General features: G+C 44.9%; 2 protein-coding genes across 2 annotated transcripts; both read right to left on the bottom strand.

The window, feature by feature from the left end:
* Positions 1 to 411: 411 nt before the first annotated feature.
* PtA15_17A427 (uncharacterized protein) lies at positions 412 to 3,558 on the bottom strand (the record flags this gene model as incomplete). The annotated part of the gene is made up of 2 exons (XM_053164543.1): positions 412 to 485; positions 3,432 to 3,558. 2 exons carry the CDS (start codon positions 3,556 to 3,558, stop codon positions 412 to 414), a joined length of 201 nt encoding a protein of 66 aa, XP_053028500.1.
* A 9,708-nt stretch (positions 3,559 to 13,266) lies between these two features.
* PtA15_17A426 (uncharacterized protein) lies at positions 13,267 to 14,666 on the bottom strand (the record flags this gene model as incomplete). The annotated part of the gene is made up of 3 exons (XM_053164542.1): positions 13,267 to 13,363; positions 13,458 to 13,761; positions 13,862 to 14,666. The coding sequence occupies 3 exons, from the start codon at positions 14,664 to 14,666 to the stop codon at positions 13,267 to 13,269; spliced, it is 1,206 nt and encodes a 401-aa protein (XP_053028499.1).
* Positions 14,667 to 17,317: the final 2,651 nt, after the last annotated feature.

Raw genomic sequence — 17,317 nt, 5'->3', positions numbered from 1 at the left:
GGAGTACTTAGCCCAACTCTTCCCGCGCCCCCACCTAACTCAGCAGAGAGAAGCTGAACTTCTCTCCTGGTTAGGTGAGGCACCTTCTTTTCGGATTCTTCTTTCTCAGATTGTACATAGGCAGAGAGAAGCTGAACTTCTCTCCTGGGTTAGAAATACAAAACATAAGTGGTTCCTAGAACTTGAGCCACCTTGGCCTTGCGCCAACCCTTGTGTCTGCCCAGTGAAGAGTCCTTTTGGAGGACTCTTACACGTGCCTCACCACTTTGCGGCGGTCCTCCTTCTACTTCATGAGGCGTTGGTGCATTTCCATTCCTTTTCCTTCTTTGCGTCTTTCATTTTTCTTGCAATTCTCCCAGCAAGCAAATGTTCTGCTGTGAGATGTGCGTTCTATGAGTTTGTGCTGGGTTTTTAGTGCGCTACCCTCCGTAGCGGGGGGTGGGCGGCCTTTGCGCGCCCGCCAGGGTTGAGGATGTTACCCTTGCCTGTAGTCTTTTCTCTACAATGCCTGTTTTTCATTGAGGTTTGGGTTTTTGCGCGTTGCTCAGGCTCCATAAAAAACCTGAGTCATGGGTTTACACCCAAATCCCCAAAACCTCTATGTTCTTTGGCATAGAGACGAGGTGCAGGCTCATCCTCTTCTCCTGGTCAAGGTCAGGAAGGGTCTTAGCCCTTCATACCTTTCCTCCCGTACTTGCTGCGGTTCAAAGGCGACGCCAGCAAGCCGCAGCAAGTACCAGGCAAGAGCGGTAGCCGCAGTGGATTTCAGGGGATTGAGTGAGGGAAAAACAGTTCCCCCCTGTCCATGGAGGCGGTATGAGCGGGCAAGGAACTGGGTGTACCTTACGCAAGGCCAGACGTGAGGTAATGCACATCTGTGATGGCCGGCCCCGCGGGTCATATAAGTATGACCCCCCAGTGCTGATGGTTTGATTCCCTCAGCGCTCTTTGTCCCATCATCACCCAGAACCGCTTGCCTTTTCTCACAAAAACCATTCACCCACCCTCTTTTCTTTCTGTGGGTTGGGGTTTACACCCAAATCCCCAAAACCTCTATGTTCTTTGGCATAGAGACAAGGTGCAGGTGCATCCTCTTCTCCTCATGGTCAAGGTCAGGAAGGGTCTTTAGCCCTTCCTACCTTTCTTTCTGCACTTGCTGCGGTTCAAAGGCGACGCCAGCTAGCCGCAGCAAGTACCAGGCAAGAGCGGTAGCCGCAGTGGATATGGTGGCAGAAACATCAAGAAACTACCAAATTAGTGATATTTGGCAACTGATCAGAGTGTAATGGGTATATTTGGGGGTTTTGTGGCCAGTAGAGAAACATAATGAAAATTTGGGGGCTTTTTAACATTTTGGTCACAATATTGCGCGAGAATCCCCCGCTGGGATGAGATATGGTGTCAGAAACACCAAGAAACTACCAAATAAGTGATATTTGGCAACTGATCAAAATGTAGCTGCTAAATTTGGGGGTTTTGTGGACAGTCAAGGTACATAATTAAACTTTGCGGGCTTTTTACCATTTTGGTAACAATATCTTGCAGGAATTGCCACACTGAGATGAGATATAGTGTCAGAAACACCAAGAAACTACCAAATAAGTGATATTTGGCAACTGATCAAATTGTAGCTGCTACGTTTGAGGGTTTTTTGGCCATTCAAGGTACATAATAAAACTTTGGGGGACTTACTTGCAATCAAGGTGGTGGAGTGGATTCGCCAAACGACTCCTGTCAGCAATAAGCAAGCGGGCAAAGCGCCTGCAATCATCCAAAGGTGGCTCCAAAAAAGATTCCGAGAGCTGCAAGAATTTCAAGACATGCCTCTCGATTAGGGTGTTCAAAGTTGACTTGCATAAAATCATAATACCATAAAATCATAAAATTCTGAGGTGAAAAAAATATGCACACCCAAACACTCAATTTAGAGCAACATTTATAATATGGTACATATAAAATCATCATTTCAAAGTTTTATGATTTTATGATTTTATGTAATGAAAATTTTATGATTTCAATTTTGAACACCTCTAATGAGTACAACTGGATTAAGAGTGAACAAGCGGCAAAAGACCAATACCAACGCTGGCGCAAGAAGGTAAGCAACAGATTCATAAAGAGATTCTGCGCGGCAGCCCTCAAAGAGTGTGACACTGACCAAGCAGCCAGCCACAATGTCCACCGCCACCTTTGGCCAAACATGAGGCCGGACAAGTATAGGGAGCCGTGGGTGTTGTTCCACAGGCAAATTTAATCCCGCGCTGGGTAGACACACAACAGCATCCCCACCGTATCACTATGGTGACTCAAGTCTTGTCGTTTCTTATGGTCACATATAACCAACCCCTCTTCAGAAATAGAATTACAGAAATATCCCATCATTCCCAAAGACACAACCCTTCAACTGTCTACCTGCATTGACACGCCAGGTCCTGATCCAGGATTGCCCCCCACGTGTCCACTGGTCCCAGCGGGCGCTGTGTGGATTGATGTTGGCCCTTGAGTGGACAAGCTTGATCCCAACGTTCCAGTGGGCAAGCAGATCTCTTTCAGCTTCCGGGCAATCACGTCAAGACCTATCGGTGCAACCTTTGACAAAGTATCCTGCTTGTAGACTCCAGTAGGTGTTTCTATAGCAATCACGCGGCACCCCAACAATCCCCTTGGACCTTTTGATGTTGCGTTTTGAGCAAGAATAGATCTTGGCGTGGGTCGCAACAGTTTGCCGGTGGTGCGCCTGAGCCTGGACCATCTTGTCAATAGAGTGGAGAATGGTGGTGAAATATTTGCTTCTCCATTCAGGGACAACAGAAATTGGCAGGTTTTCCACCCCGCTGTCTTTGATGTCCGAGCCGCAGCCCTTCTGCTCCACAATATGTGCCAGTGCAAAATTCTGTGTGAAGCTCTTGTCTACCATTGAGCATCTGTTGTCCTTAATCTGGGTAATTTTTTGGACGCAGAACATTGACACCCAATTGGTGCGTGGCCTGATGGAGGCTGTCCACCCTGACGTTCCGCCAAACATCAGGGTGGACAAGCGGTGAGTTTCACGTGTGCCCTGAACAACCTATCCCACACACTGTTCACAAGCTGCAACACGTCTTGTAGGCAACAAGACAATCAAGCACCTCAATCACACAAGGACACATGGGAGAGTTGACCAGCCCACCTGGTGGTTGATCTGCACATCCGCAGCCTTGGTCCATCCCCATGGATTTGTCAGTTTGCCTACACTTTTGAATGTACGCCAATGCTACATAAATACCAAGAAACATCAATTCAGCCGCTCACAGCTGCTGTTTACTCCTGCGCAGAAGGTTGGAGATACTCTAATTTTTGGAACCACCCAAACAGCCACATTCACTGTGGTCAGTGAAATCCACAACAACCTCAGGTTTCCTACTGCTCAGCTGCCCGTATTACTTGCTAACCTTCCACTTGTACCTTGTCATCTGGTAAGGGTGGGTCCCTGTGCGGTACCAAGCACGGGGTGCCAAATGCCTGCTGCGCGTCTTCTACTCCACCTTTGTGGTTTCTTCTGGCTGTGTTGGTTGACATGTATGTATCGGCATGACCCACATCCGCATATCACTTCACACTTGTTTGCCTGCATCTGATGCCTCACAGTCCAATGTGCATCAGTTGACGTACCATGAATTAAGTGGAGGTTTAAAAGCGTGTGACAGTTCCGCCCCAGCTGCCCACCATAGCCGATGTCCACCATGACGTTTGGCCAAACATCCACCAGGGGGGGAATAGTCGCACTCTCCAGAGAGTGCCAGATGGAACCTTCTTTCAGGAAGGCTGCCAGATGTGAGCTGTGCCTCAGTTTTAACTCAGTCATGTGCTAGCTTGATGTTATGTTCAACTGATATCAATATCTGCTGTAGTCATGCTTGTATAATCTGATGAGTTAACATCACAGCATGAGGCTGTGGCACTCAAGATACTTCCAGGAATATTTTACTCTGTAAACATCAAAAATGACATCTGTTGCAGCACTAAAATTCATGCTTAGTTGTAGAGATTGCAAAAATTACTTCTTGGCAAGTACTCAGCACCCCTAGGGGAGTAATTCCAGGCTTACAACAAGTACTCATCTACAGGTGCCGGGTGTGGGTGCAGGTGCCAGGATCTTGGGTTGAACAACAGGCAAGTATTTGGTACAAGTATTCATCATATAAAGTTGACCTGTGGGTTGTCTTAATTGTTTGCCCTGCATTTGTAATGTTGTATTACACCTAATACAACAGTAAAACTGCTGTGCTGCAAGTCAAATTGACCTCTGAGGCTCTGGTTGGAGGAATTCAAACAATTGCACAGCTCTGACTGGAGGAATTCCTCCAATCACAGATTGCCTCCTCAATTGTAGGGATTCCTCCATTCAAAAATGTGTACTGCCTCTTTGACTGGAGGAATCCCTCTGGCTGTGGAGGCATAACCATGGTGGATACCAGATCAGGTAAAGACCACTCAGCGAACCCTCCCCCCACCAAAAGAGGTTGAGGAAGGAGAGGAAGCCGAGTAGGACAAGCTTGAGGTAGTTACGGAGGAAACCCCTCAAGGTCAGTTGCAACACCATCAAAATATACAAATATGGACGAATCCATACTAACGTCACTTGGTCCTAGTCCTAAACAAAGCTCAGGAGGACGTGATAGTGATATTCAAAGTGACAAAAGCCGCCTATCTCAACACCAAGAATTACAACAAGATGGATCTCCTCAAGTCGCACCTGGAACAGGTAATCTCGTTGTTTTGGGTAGTCCAAAAGTTCCTCCCCTGGAAGGAAATTCTGACAAAACACTCGGACGGATGGAACCCGTACACGGAGCGCAAGCACATCAAAGTGCTCGAGAACAGCAAGAAACCGGCAAAGGAAAGCAAAGAGCAAGATCCAAAGAAGCCGTACAAGATCCCGAAGATTGACTGATCCAAACCGCAACCGTCAGGCTCAAAGCCGAAACCTTACAAGAGAAAGCCAAAGAAAACTGACAACAAGTGGAAAGAGACATTTCGCATGGCCCGAGTACTCATGGAGGTGAAGGATGCCATAGAGGAGTAGATACAGGTAACGAACCAACAGACACCCAAGAATACTTTCTTCCAACAGTTCCTAAGCCTATAGCTCCTATCATATCATCCTCTACACTTATCCCTAAGACCGTTGAACCCAACAGCATGCAGAATAACTTTCTTTCTATTAATTATAGTACCAAGCCTGTCTTATTGTCCACTAAACACATTTTTAAGAACAAGCAACCCTCCAAAGGTACTTCTAAATATAAAGAGAGTACAGAACAGTCCTACACATATATTCCTGAGTCAGAGAAACATGATCTTGTAAATCCCATAGTCGTCAGTCAAGAATCTCATGCTACAATCCAAGAAATCAATCATATTTCTAAACCAGATACCAAAACAGAGCGCCAAGAAGCTCAACGCTCAAAAAAACAAGAGAAAAGTAACAAGCTACCCGGTGTAAATAGAGAAATCACCAGAAGGGATAAAACAGAGAATCTAGAAGAGCCTCTAGCAAGAGTAGAAGATTTCTTCAACCAAATTCTGATTAAAAATATTGAGCACATTGATAATAAAATCAATAACATACACCAGAATGTACACAACAGTGCCTTTAAAATTAAAAACCTAGCAGAACAGGCGGTGGATAGCGCCAAAGATATTAAAAGTATTGTTCCAGAGGTTAAGAAAACCACAGGTATAATATAACAAATCCAAGTTTATTAAAGCCACAGTTTTGCCAGAATCCTGAAAAAAAAATCAAGGGTTCCCCCTGTAAATACACAAAATAAGAAAAAAAATCAAGGGTTTTGTTGTACAAAAAAACAATCTAGAAATTGTAACTTTTCCTCAAACAACACACGTTAAAAAAAAAACCAAAGCACTCTAAATTCTCAAACAGCCTTCCAACATTGGCAAAGCTGTGCCCACAGGCGCAACACCCATCCTGTGTCAAGCGCACGGTTCAAAAGTGATGGACGTGAAGGCCCCCGGCCCGCAGCTAAGGCTACGGACCCGTGGGGGGCCCACTCTTTGCCCCTCAGACTGCGCATGTGCAACAGTGGAGGGGTTGAGGGCAATGGATAGCTGGAATTGCAGCATCTCCAATTGCCCTGGGGAAAACACAACCATTGAATCCAGCTATTTAAGCTCTTGTGGTGCGTTCCCGACAACTCCAGTTGCCATTGCCGTCTCGTGCACGCCCTTCTATCCCTGTTGCCTGTGCACCTCCAATTTGAACTCCAACTTATCTATGGCAACCATTGCCATCCCATTATAACCAAACCCCTGCTCCACATGCACTTGCAATATCTTGGCAGCGCCGCCGTTTCAGTCCTTTGTTGAATTGATCTAGCCACCATTGTCACCAAGCCAACTCGCCACGCTCATCTCCATTCATTGGTATTTAAGTATCCGCTTCCTTTTTACCTTGGTCATTGTGGACATTTTGTCACCTGGAGGTAACCAGACCACATTTCAACTGTTGTGGCTTACGGTCAAACTAGGGTGCTCAAGCATCACATTGACCCAGCCGCTATTGTCACCAAACCAACTCGCCCCAGCCATTACCATTTTCATCCCCATTTCTCAGTACTCCAGTATCCATTGATGGATCTGAACAGCCCTTCAAGTAGAACATGAAAACTATGCGCAATGCAAACCACATTTCAACTGTCAACGTGTACGGGTTTTTTTCTTTGTGCCATTCCCCACTAGGGCAGTCGTTGCGTTGTTTTTGACAGGAAAAAAACGGGAATTTACACAGCCATTAAGCAAACTACCCAGTCTTTATCAACCACGGCGATTGTAGTTTGCAATAAGTTTGATTACACCCAAGTAGAACTAATGTTTTCCGCTGGTTGCCCCAAAGGAGACCCAAACAGAGCCATCAACAAACAGGCCCATCAGGAGAAAGCCATCAACCAGGCTCAGAAGAAGACCGGGGCCAAGACGGCGGCGGACATCTGGTCTCGGCCCACTGAAGAAGAAACTAACGGCTTCAAAGCAACCCCAGCAGGGAGCAATCACCAGGGTTGACAAAGAGGAATCAGGAGGAGCAAAAGGCCAGAAAATCGACAAGAAGCAGCTTGCAAACCAGACCAGTCTCTCGCCCCCTCCATCACCCTTGAAAATGTAAATTTCTGATTGAATTTGCACTCAGGAAAATTGATAAACCTGAACAGTATAAGATTTGATCCTAGAATAAGACAACGACTCTCATCAGCTACGACAACAACTTTGCACACACACACCTGAACAGTATAAGATTTGATCCTAGAATAAGACAAAGACTCTCAACAGCTACAACAACAACTCTGCACACACACACCTGCAATAATGCAGTAATTTTGTTTTTGAAAGATTGGGATGGATTGGTAAAGGAAACGCAAGAGGATTGAATTAGTCTCTTCTTCACGGTGATGATGATATAAACGTGTGTATTTTTATTGATAGTGATGCAATGAAAAACCAAGATTTTATGAGAAAAAGAAATTTATAATCGAACCTGAACAGTATAAGATTTGATCCTAGAATAAGACAACAACTCTCAACAGCTACAACGATGACTCTGCACACACACACCTGAACGTAGATGAAACGGATAAAGGAATAAGAACATTTGTTGAATGGGGAGGATAGAATATGAAATTGGGGGTTGGGCATACCTGCAATAATGCAGTGATTTTGTTTTTGAAAGATTGGGATGTATTGGTGAAGGACACAAAAGAGGATTGAATCTAAGTATGTACAAAATGTGAAATGAATAAAAGCACAGAAGGAGGTGATTGTTAGTTTTTGATTGAGCTGAGAATTTGTTGCAGGGGAAATTTTGATGGAGGTCTTTTCCACTTACTAGTCTCTTCTTCACGGTGATGATGATATAAACGTGTGAAGAAAAGACTAGCAAGCGTGTGGTGATTTGGGGTTGAGTTTTGTTTTCGGGAAAGTATTGCTTAGGTTTGAGATAGGTTTACTTTCATGATGATTAAGATGCAAGTGATAATTGAACAACTGCTGCGTATTCATAATGCAACGTGGAGTGCGCGCAAGAACTTCATGTAAATTAACAGAAAACCCAGACCAATCGACCGAGTAGTAATACAGGTAACCATACCAGGAGCAACACAACCTTGCAAAATCTGCATGATCTGGGAGAAGGAATCAAGGAGGTGGCCCATGCCGTCTGCTTCTTGATGATCTCATCCGCCTCCTCCTCCGCCGCCGCCGCCTTGCCCTCCGTCTCTACTCCCAACAAAACATCCTCCGCGCCCTCCCATCCAAACTCTCAATGACCACCTCCCTGCGCAAGAAACATAACAGGATCATGCTTAAGATTGCCAAACGGAACACTGCGCAGCTCCAGGCCCAGCTTGGCGCCCAACTCAATTCCCAGCTTTCACCCAAAAACAACCTTTGGAATCTTGAAAACAAGGACCTGCTCCGGACTTGCAGTTCTCTAAAACTGCAAATCTTTGAGGTCAATTTACCATCAACTTTTTCTTGCTAGAGAGAGAGAAAAAGAAAAAGGTTAATATGTTCAGCGTTGGAAGATCACCACTATATGCGGGGACATGTGGATGAGTTCATCCATTACTTGCCGGGCCAGGATGAGGGGCTGTTGGTGGGGCTGATAAGTCTGAAGGAGTACCAGGAGCATTGCAACCGAGTTGCAGGCTTGGCCTGTTGGGGTGGCCAGCTTGAAGTCCGTCTCCATCCTCTCACACCTCTCTCTCTCTCTCTCTCCCTCTCTCTCTCTTGCTAACACGCCCAACCTGTCTTTTTCCGAGACAGATTCTCGTGCTCTGGAATTAGGTGCTGAAAGTGGCTATTCATGTTGTCCAAGTGTTCCATCCTTTTATCAAAGTATCTCACAAGTTCCTCAAACCCCGGGATAGCAAGGCCCTCACAATCTCATACCACCATAAACTGTGTGGCCTTTGAGAATTTTGTTTGATGCAGGTCATAAACACCTTGCAGATAGCCCAAAATTTCACACGGAAACCCCTGCCATGTGTCAATATGTCAGTTCCAACATCTGACTAGAGGTGAAGAGATTTTTATTGCACAAACAATAAGAATCACACAAATTGTGGAACTGTACTTAAAGAAATACTTATGGGTACAGGGTAAATGCTCTCCAAGTTTAGACTGTCTAGACTGTATATGCTCCAAAGGTTGCATGGAACAGAATTTTTTGGAGTGTGATGTGGTTGCCTCAAAGAACCATTGTAGTGGATTGGGGTGCTCCAACCCCAAGCATATTTGACCAGAGTGTGTAGTTGGAATGATGGATTGATCCAGCTTGCCAACATCTGAAACCTTCTCCTCTTGACATGGGTTTTTTGAGGTGCAACTATTTGAGATGAGGAAAGGGTTTTCCTGAATACTGTTTTATTGTTTTATTCACTCTCCACTTCTGTAATATTTCTTGAGAGATTTTCAATGGAGAAGCAGAAAATAGTGTTGAAAAAAATTCTTGGTGTTGAACAGATAATCTTTGTGCTTTCTTTACTTCACTAATTTTGAAATATAATCTATTATGCATTATCAGCATGCTACTCCTTATGATCACCCAGTTTGAGAGCCATAATTATAAAGACTCTTTCTACAAAAAGTAAAATTGTTTTCTGACCATGGGATTTATCAAATTTGCTATGTTTCAAGTAATATTTATTTGAAAGACAAGCATATGGAGAAGGCAAAATCAGACACTGCAAAAAAAACTGTGTCAACTGTGAGCAGTTGACATGTGGTAACTCTGAGGAAGCTTGTGGTGTTACACCAGCCTTACTCAAGGTTTGACTCAACCCAAGCTTTAATGCACAGTCACTGTGCACCTTGCACAGTGACTGTGCCAACAAAGACACTTGTGCATTCAGGTGGAGTTACAATGGCAGCTTGGCTTGAGTATCCTGCATGTCAACTGAAAGCAGTTGACCAAGTTTTTTTTGCAGTGAGAAATATTTATGAAAAAATTGACATGAAAAAAGTGGAAGCAGAGAATTCAATTTGATAGCTCTCATTTATCTAGCTGCAAGCATTATCCAGAGCAGACTTATGATATTGCAAGTCATAAAATCTTTCTGGATCAGTTAAATGAGTAATAACAAGTATTAGGGGACTTTACTAACATCCACTTTGATCAAACCATTTTCTGAACTCCTCTGTGTGAGATTTCCAAAAAATTCAACCATTTTTCCAGGAACAATACTGCCACTCGAAGCATCCAGTAAGTGGATATTCTTAGCAGTAACTTTAACAATGATACCCTGACTATCCAAAGTAAAATTATTGTGAGCTCAGTTTCAACCTAATGGTTTATGTCCACTTGAGCTGGGGAGTAAAGTGGAAAGTGAATTCTGCAGCGGCGCAGCCGCATTGGCCTCTAGTTTGTATTATGATAGACTGATTTCCCTGACTCTGTCACATGGCATGTTTATAACCAATTGCCATGTGAAAGAGCTTCAGTAGAAGTCTACATAATGCTTTCACGGGGTATTTTTACACAAGTAATATCACTCTTTAATGTAAAACAGTTTATTTTTATGTACTTTGTTTATTATACTAATTTTTTGTATGTAATACTATTTTTGGGCGCTTTCTGGGGCCAATTCTTATTTATACAATTAGTACATGAAGGAATAGGAATAAGGAGTTACTTTGAGTGGGTGACCCCCCTTAATTTATGATGGGGAATCTGATTCTGCAGTAATAATTCACTAATTGTTATTATTTAGGTTATTGCAGTCTTTTGGATACTTGATGTATCTCTAAGGCTGACAACAAAGTTCCTGCAAAATGAATTTTCAAATTATTTCTGTATGTTGTTTCAGTAAATAGGGTGGGTTTGTTGCAGGTTCCCTGATTTTTTGAATTGAGGGTTCCTGAAACAGGACCTGCACCATGTTTGAAACCCCCTATTGTACAGTTGAACTATGCCACCTACCTGGTCCTTGCGGCAATAGCAAGGGCTTATTTAGGAACACCCGGTAGGTCTTGTTCTGTTGAGAGATTGTTCTCTGTGGCTGCAGAAGTGTGTGGCTCCAGACATGGTTGTCTGTTCCCTTCTACTAACTCAAAATCCTTCAGCAGCCTTATGTGGCTTTGTGAGGATTTTTCCCTCTCAGGGGACTTTGCTGAGGCCGGAAAGGCATTGGGTGCTCTGAGCCCCAAGCCCAAGATATAGATAGATTTTCATCCCTACTCAGTAGTGGTACTGGCCACATCTGGCCAGTATAGTATTGAGATTTTTTTTTGTTTCTTCCTTCATTTAGATATAGTATTTTCAAAAAAAAAAAAAAAAACCTCATGCAATTGGATATAGTATTAAAATTTCATTACGGAAAATGGAAATGACAGTACTGTTATTGGACCAAAAAAAATACGATAACTATACTATACCAATATCTGTATAGTAAAGGCCCATTGTTGCTTGGACCCACTAATCCCCACCCATGCAGATGACCAATTGGATCAGCCTATTCCAATTGTAATCCAAGCTAGTTAGCCCAGGCTAATATAGCCACGGATGTGGATGCTCTTAGAGTTTCTTCTTCTGCCTGTGGAACATATGCATATGCATAGTCTGGAGGAGTGGTCACTGACCTTGCTCCCTAGTTGGGTTAGGTTTAAACCTAGACTCTCTTCACCGCTTGTGCGCTGTGATGAACGAAAGCGGTCACTGCGTAGAAATGTCAGGACCCCGCCGCTCCAAGATGATTCCCAGGTAAAGTCGGGTGATCTGGAGAAGCTCCACTCCACAGCTCCGCCGTGTTGTAGTGCTCTGAGTGGGATAAATAAATTAAAGCACGTAAAATAATAAAGCTCCGCAAAAGTAAACAGCAAAATAAAGCTCCGCCGCATAAAGAAGATAACTCCGCAACAATTGCAAGAAAACAGCCGTAAAGCCAGCACAAAACTCTGCAAAGCGCAACCGTAACACATAAAGCAAGTCCGCAACATAAAAACTCCACTCTGCAATGTATGCAAAGTAAAAGAAGCACAACAATCCGCAAAGTAAAGTAAAAAACGTAAAAAGGAGAGTTTGTGGGGAGTATGATGATGAATCCTTTCTCCCCCACTGTGGTTTTATAGAGAAAAATGAAGAGAACTAAAAGATATCCTCCGCCCGCCTCCCACGCATGCCATCCGCTAACTCCGTTCACACACGCACACTCGTCATCCGCCAAGCGCTATACACACGCACGTCATCTGCCAAGCTCTGCTCTCATGCCAACTCCTGTCGCCTCCGCCGCTTGCCTTTGACCGCCGTCAAACTCCTCTCTCTCTAGCTATCACGCCCCTGTCTAGCCTATGATGTCAGGATCCCACACGCCGCCCTTCTGGCTGCCACGGCTTCCCCCAATCACCACCTCCGCTATCCAGTCCGCGCGCCGCCGCCTTCAGTTGTGCGCTCCGCTCCGCTCTGTTCCGCACCGTTTCAGCACCGCCTGTGCGCCGCGCTGATTGCTCCGTGGACAATTTGACACGAGTTCCAGAATTGATCACCACAGCGCGCGCTCAGAACTTGAATCTTCACAAGCCTGCTGTTTAAATTAGGGGGTTTCACAATAAGGAAACCCGGGAAGGTGTTTGATCGCTTGCGAGTATTGTTATGAGGATGCTCGGCGAAATTTCCTGCGGGACTTCACGCCAAATTTTTAAGTGAGTATGTCACCCGCGAGTAAAGAAATTTAGTACCGCGGGAAGCAAAAATGCTTATCGTGAAACCCCCTATTGAAGGATAGGTCTCTGACCCGTGGGAAGACTCCTCCCGATATATCCAATTGGGTAAAAGCCTGAAAAAACCTCCCGCGCTCCGTCCAACCGGGTCGGATAGTTGGGTATATGTACCCAATTCAGCTCAGGTCAGGGCCCAGCCCTAAAATCATATCACAAATTTATACATGTCCCTGCGGATACGCATGCGCAGCAGACTTGCATGTTACACATTGCATACTAATCAGGAAAACCATGCCCACAGAAAGACAGACACGCTATTTTTGAATTAGAGAAAAGTTCGCACTAAAAGTATACTTCAAAAGTTCACATTTATGTTTTGGTATTTTGAGACAGGTAAACAACAACAAAACCTAAAGTAAAAGAAGAAAAAGCAGTTCTACTATGATAATTATAGACAAGAAAATCTAATACTTATAAATGTCATGACGAAAACAAATATAAAGAAAAAGGTATACGGTCCAAAATATACATTGATCATCATCCAGGTGAGTTGCACCTCCGTCAATGTGGTCGGCGTTTATCGACCCACGTGTGCTTCGGTTGGCTCTGAATGCCTCGCAATCTGACCAAGGGGTCTTGACCGTCTAGTGTGTTGGCTCTGCGAAGCGGAATAGGATGGCTCTTCAAAGCACCTCCTTCTACTTTGATCTATTTCCTCCTCGTGATGGAATTTCATCAACTCTGCTCTCAACCTGGCGATTTCTCCACGGGAATTTTCTAGCTGATGCTCCAGTCGATTAATGCGATTTAACGTTTCGTCATCACTCGTCATCGGTTTACAATACATATTTCCGCGATCATCTACCGTGGCAGATTGAGGTGTGGCATTCTTTAACTCAGCCTCGCGAGCTGCTATGTCACGCTCACGCTCCTCCAATAGTCCAATTCGTGCGAGGTATTCTTCGAGTTGGACCGAGCGTGCCTCCAGTTCCCTCACGTAGCGGTCTTTTCTCTCTCGAAAAGCTCTTTGCGCAGCTCGATTTTGAGCAGCGCGTTCTATTTGTTTGAGTGACAAGAGAGGCAGGGGAGTTAGCCAACTGCGAGAATGAGAATATGTTGAAGGAAAAAGATATAAATATGTAAGCAGTGACTAAACTGGTATTTTTGAGGGCACGGGAGCATATGCTCCGCTCCTCATCCATTAGGATTGGATGAGGGATGGCAACCAGATGGGAATACGAGTGAGATCCGAGCGCGTGGTCATTTGAATGCTGGAGATACGTCGGTTCATCGACCTCGCCAGAAGACGGTGAGCAAGAACCGCTACGAGACTCGAGTGGGCCATGGCTCTCGGGGCCTGGTGCGGGGTTTAGCTCGGGAAAACGGGTTTTTGAACCATGAGGCATCATTCTCGAAGGGGCTGGGGCTGGGTGCTGGCGAGTGTCGGTATCATGCTGTGAATCCACCCGAAAGGGTGGGCGCGGTTCAGGATTAAGTAATTGGCGGGGCCTTTTAGATGGCGGGGCGACGTGGTAGTCAGGATGATCGAAGGAAGAAGCTATGATGGGGGAAGAAACAGAAATCCATTCCGGGCGATAGGCATGGTAAGAAGAGGGAGAAATCGAATGCAACTGATGCCCGGATGGGGTGGGGGGGCTTTCAGATTGGCCAGAGGAAGAGTCAAGTGAGGATGACTTGATCAAAGGTCGTGGAAGATCTGGTTGATAGATAGATTTGGGGGTAGGAGGAGAGGTAGAAGGCTGGGAACAGGTGAGGTTGAGATGGAGTGGCATGTTGGGATTTTTAGCTTGTAAGGAAGATCCTTCATCAGGACGGGCTGGACGACGCGAAGAATGTTGGCTAGAGAATGATGGCGGGGGCAAGTCGTTGAGCAGCGGTGCCAGGGAGCGTAACGAGTCACGGCCCAAGTTCCTGGTGGGTGTGAGGGATTGAGGTGCCATGGTGGTCTGGCAGAGTGAGGTGGATGAATGCGCCTGTGGGAGTTATCTTTCACCCAGAGGATGACAAGGAATGGATGTCAGTGTCATGTTTGTGGCTTAACGTTGGGAGAAGAGATGGTCACACACCGCTGGGTAATAAGTGTGTTGCTCAAGTTTCTTCAACAAGTTGTCTATCTATTTATGTTATATTTGTTTAAGCAGTTAGAAACCGGGATGGACTGATAAGATTCCTGGCCCAGATGGGGAAAGATGCGGTTGAGTGGTCACTGAAGAGCAAACAAGAAAACTTTAAGGCGGCATGGATTGACGACTGAAGTTAGCTACTCGATGGAAGTGATCATTGAGATTGACCAAAGTAAATATGTACCTTCTTAATAGCTCAGACCCTCAGGTCGCCACTCCGACGAGAGCAACCTTCTTTTATCCAACTTGGATGAGGGTGTTGGGGCGTGTGAGGCGCAAATGATCCAGTGAAGCTACAAGCAACTGTCCAACTCCGAGTTGTAGTTTGAGAGTGTGGTTGACTTGCGGTAAGCTGAAGATCTGGATGAGGGCAAATAACAATTTAAGGATTCGACAAGACATCAATCGATTCGGTGTGAGCATACATCAATGTTTTAACTAAGCGGAACAGTATACGTAGTTATAATGACCAAGGAAAGTAAATAAATAGATAAATATGCAATTATGTCAAGTCGTGATGAAAGTCGAAGTTAATGAAATTTGTCATCAGGATTCGAACCAGCCGCAAGTTGCAACGGAAAAAAGATGAGATACAGTGGCACCAACTGGGAACATTGAAAACAGGCCGCACGAGAAACTGATTCCTAATACGCTGTAGTCTGCTGGAAGAAAGCCGCAAGCTTGGAGAGAGTTCTTTGAACCTTGTCCTCAAGGCAAACTCCGAAGGGAGGGAGGTAGGTGGAGAATGTGCAACAATAATCTATCTCAATATCTGCGAGTTTGTAAAACATAGTCTCGACTTTCGAGGGCCGGTCGATCGAGTGCCTGTGTATATGTAGGCTACTAACCCCAGTAGGGCATCCTATGTATGAGACTGATGATACAGATTTATCTAAATAATATCGTCAAGCCTGATTAACCATCGTCATCATCATCTTGATTATTTGTAATCATAACATTTCTGAGATAGAGAATCAGTGAGAAAGGGAGAGAGGGGGAAGCCAGACTCGTTTGGAGGCATGCATATCCAACATTATATCATCATCTTCAAACGACCAATCGAGGCTTGCGGTGGAGAGAAGGTGGATTTGAGCAATCCGGGCCAGTAAGAGTACGTGCGTCATCGACACCCTGATCCTGGCCTTATTTATATTAAGTTTGTTGCACATCTTTTGGGTTGAATCTGGATAAGAGAGTTCAAGATGGATATATATTTATCTCCCTATTACGATGAAGTAAAAAGCACGCTAGAAGGGAGGTGGACTACATAATTAAAGTAGAAAGAGAGACTTGGATCGAGCGAGGAAGCTCAAGGCAAACAAAAGGACGAGGGTACCCACCGAGAGCAAAAGTGACTACAGACTTGGATGGCTGATGATGATCTGATATCAGTTAACTTCAAGATGGATTATATTGTTAACCCCTGCTTCAGTGGTCGTGAGCCGTGATCGCGGTCCGTGGAATGATGGTAGAGCCGGGCGAAGGTTTTTGGCATGTGTCAACCAACGCGATTCGCGAAGGATATGATATTTGTAAAGAATTTGTAAATATTGTATTCAAGTAATTAGTAATTAAGAATAAGATGCAGTGTAACTTGAACCTCTAGTTGCGACTGGTCACACCACGGCCATCTTACGGCCTATGTTTCTCCAAAATGGCGGGTCTAAATCGAGCCAAAACGATCAAAAACTGCAAACAGATTTATGGCAAGCAGACGTAGTGGGAGGGGGATGAGTATCATATGCAGAGTGGATCAAGATGTACTTATATATACTAATTACGGGGGAAATGAACGGAGGGAATTAGAGTGACCACTTCACTGGTGAAACAGGATACGTGCAGGTGAGAGGGGTAGGGGAGTGTAACTTGGAATGAAAGTTGTCCTTGGAATATAAACGGGCGTGCATTGATAGGGCACAGAGAGAGGACATACAGAACCTGCGAAGCGAGATCGCCGGTTTCCAGTTCGAAGGGGAATCGGGATGATCATCTCGAAAGTATGGCGAATGATGGACATTTAAAATTCAATACAACTTAAACCATACGTGCGCCTAATTTAATTCTGGCAGTCCCTAAAAGGCTAACAAATATAGTTTTCTAGTTTTGACCAATCCACACGATGCACAATTACGAGAGGAAACTGCGAGCGATAAGTCCATAAATACAACCTGTCACCGAGATATCACTTGACATAGCTTGACATCCCGAGGACAGATCATCTGCATCATCGTCACCATCATCAGGCATATCACACACAAGCACTGCGTCACGACGTTGACGGAAACCTGAGGCCCCACTTGGCACATAGGAAGATGCATCACGTTGCTGCATAAGAACAGTTGGTGAGGAGCCTTGAGCCCAAGTCAGGATGAAGTTTTATTAACCCTCGATAAACCAACTAACAGGACACGTTTTGTTGGATGCAAACAGCTGTCAGGCTCCAGGGAAACCCTCCGGCATTGAATATT

The sequence above is a fragment of the Puccinia triticina genome, chromosome 17A (assembly GCF_026914185.1).
Source record: "Puccinia triticina chromosome 17A, complete sequence".
Classification (NCBI taxonomy): Eukaryota; Fungi; Basidiomycota; class Pucciniomycetes; order Pucciniales; family Pucciniaceae; genus Puccinia; species Puccinia triticina.
Note: the sequence above shows the minus strand (reverse complement) of the source record. Positions and strands in the feature narration are given on the sequence as shown.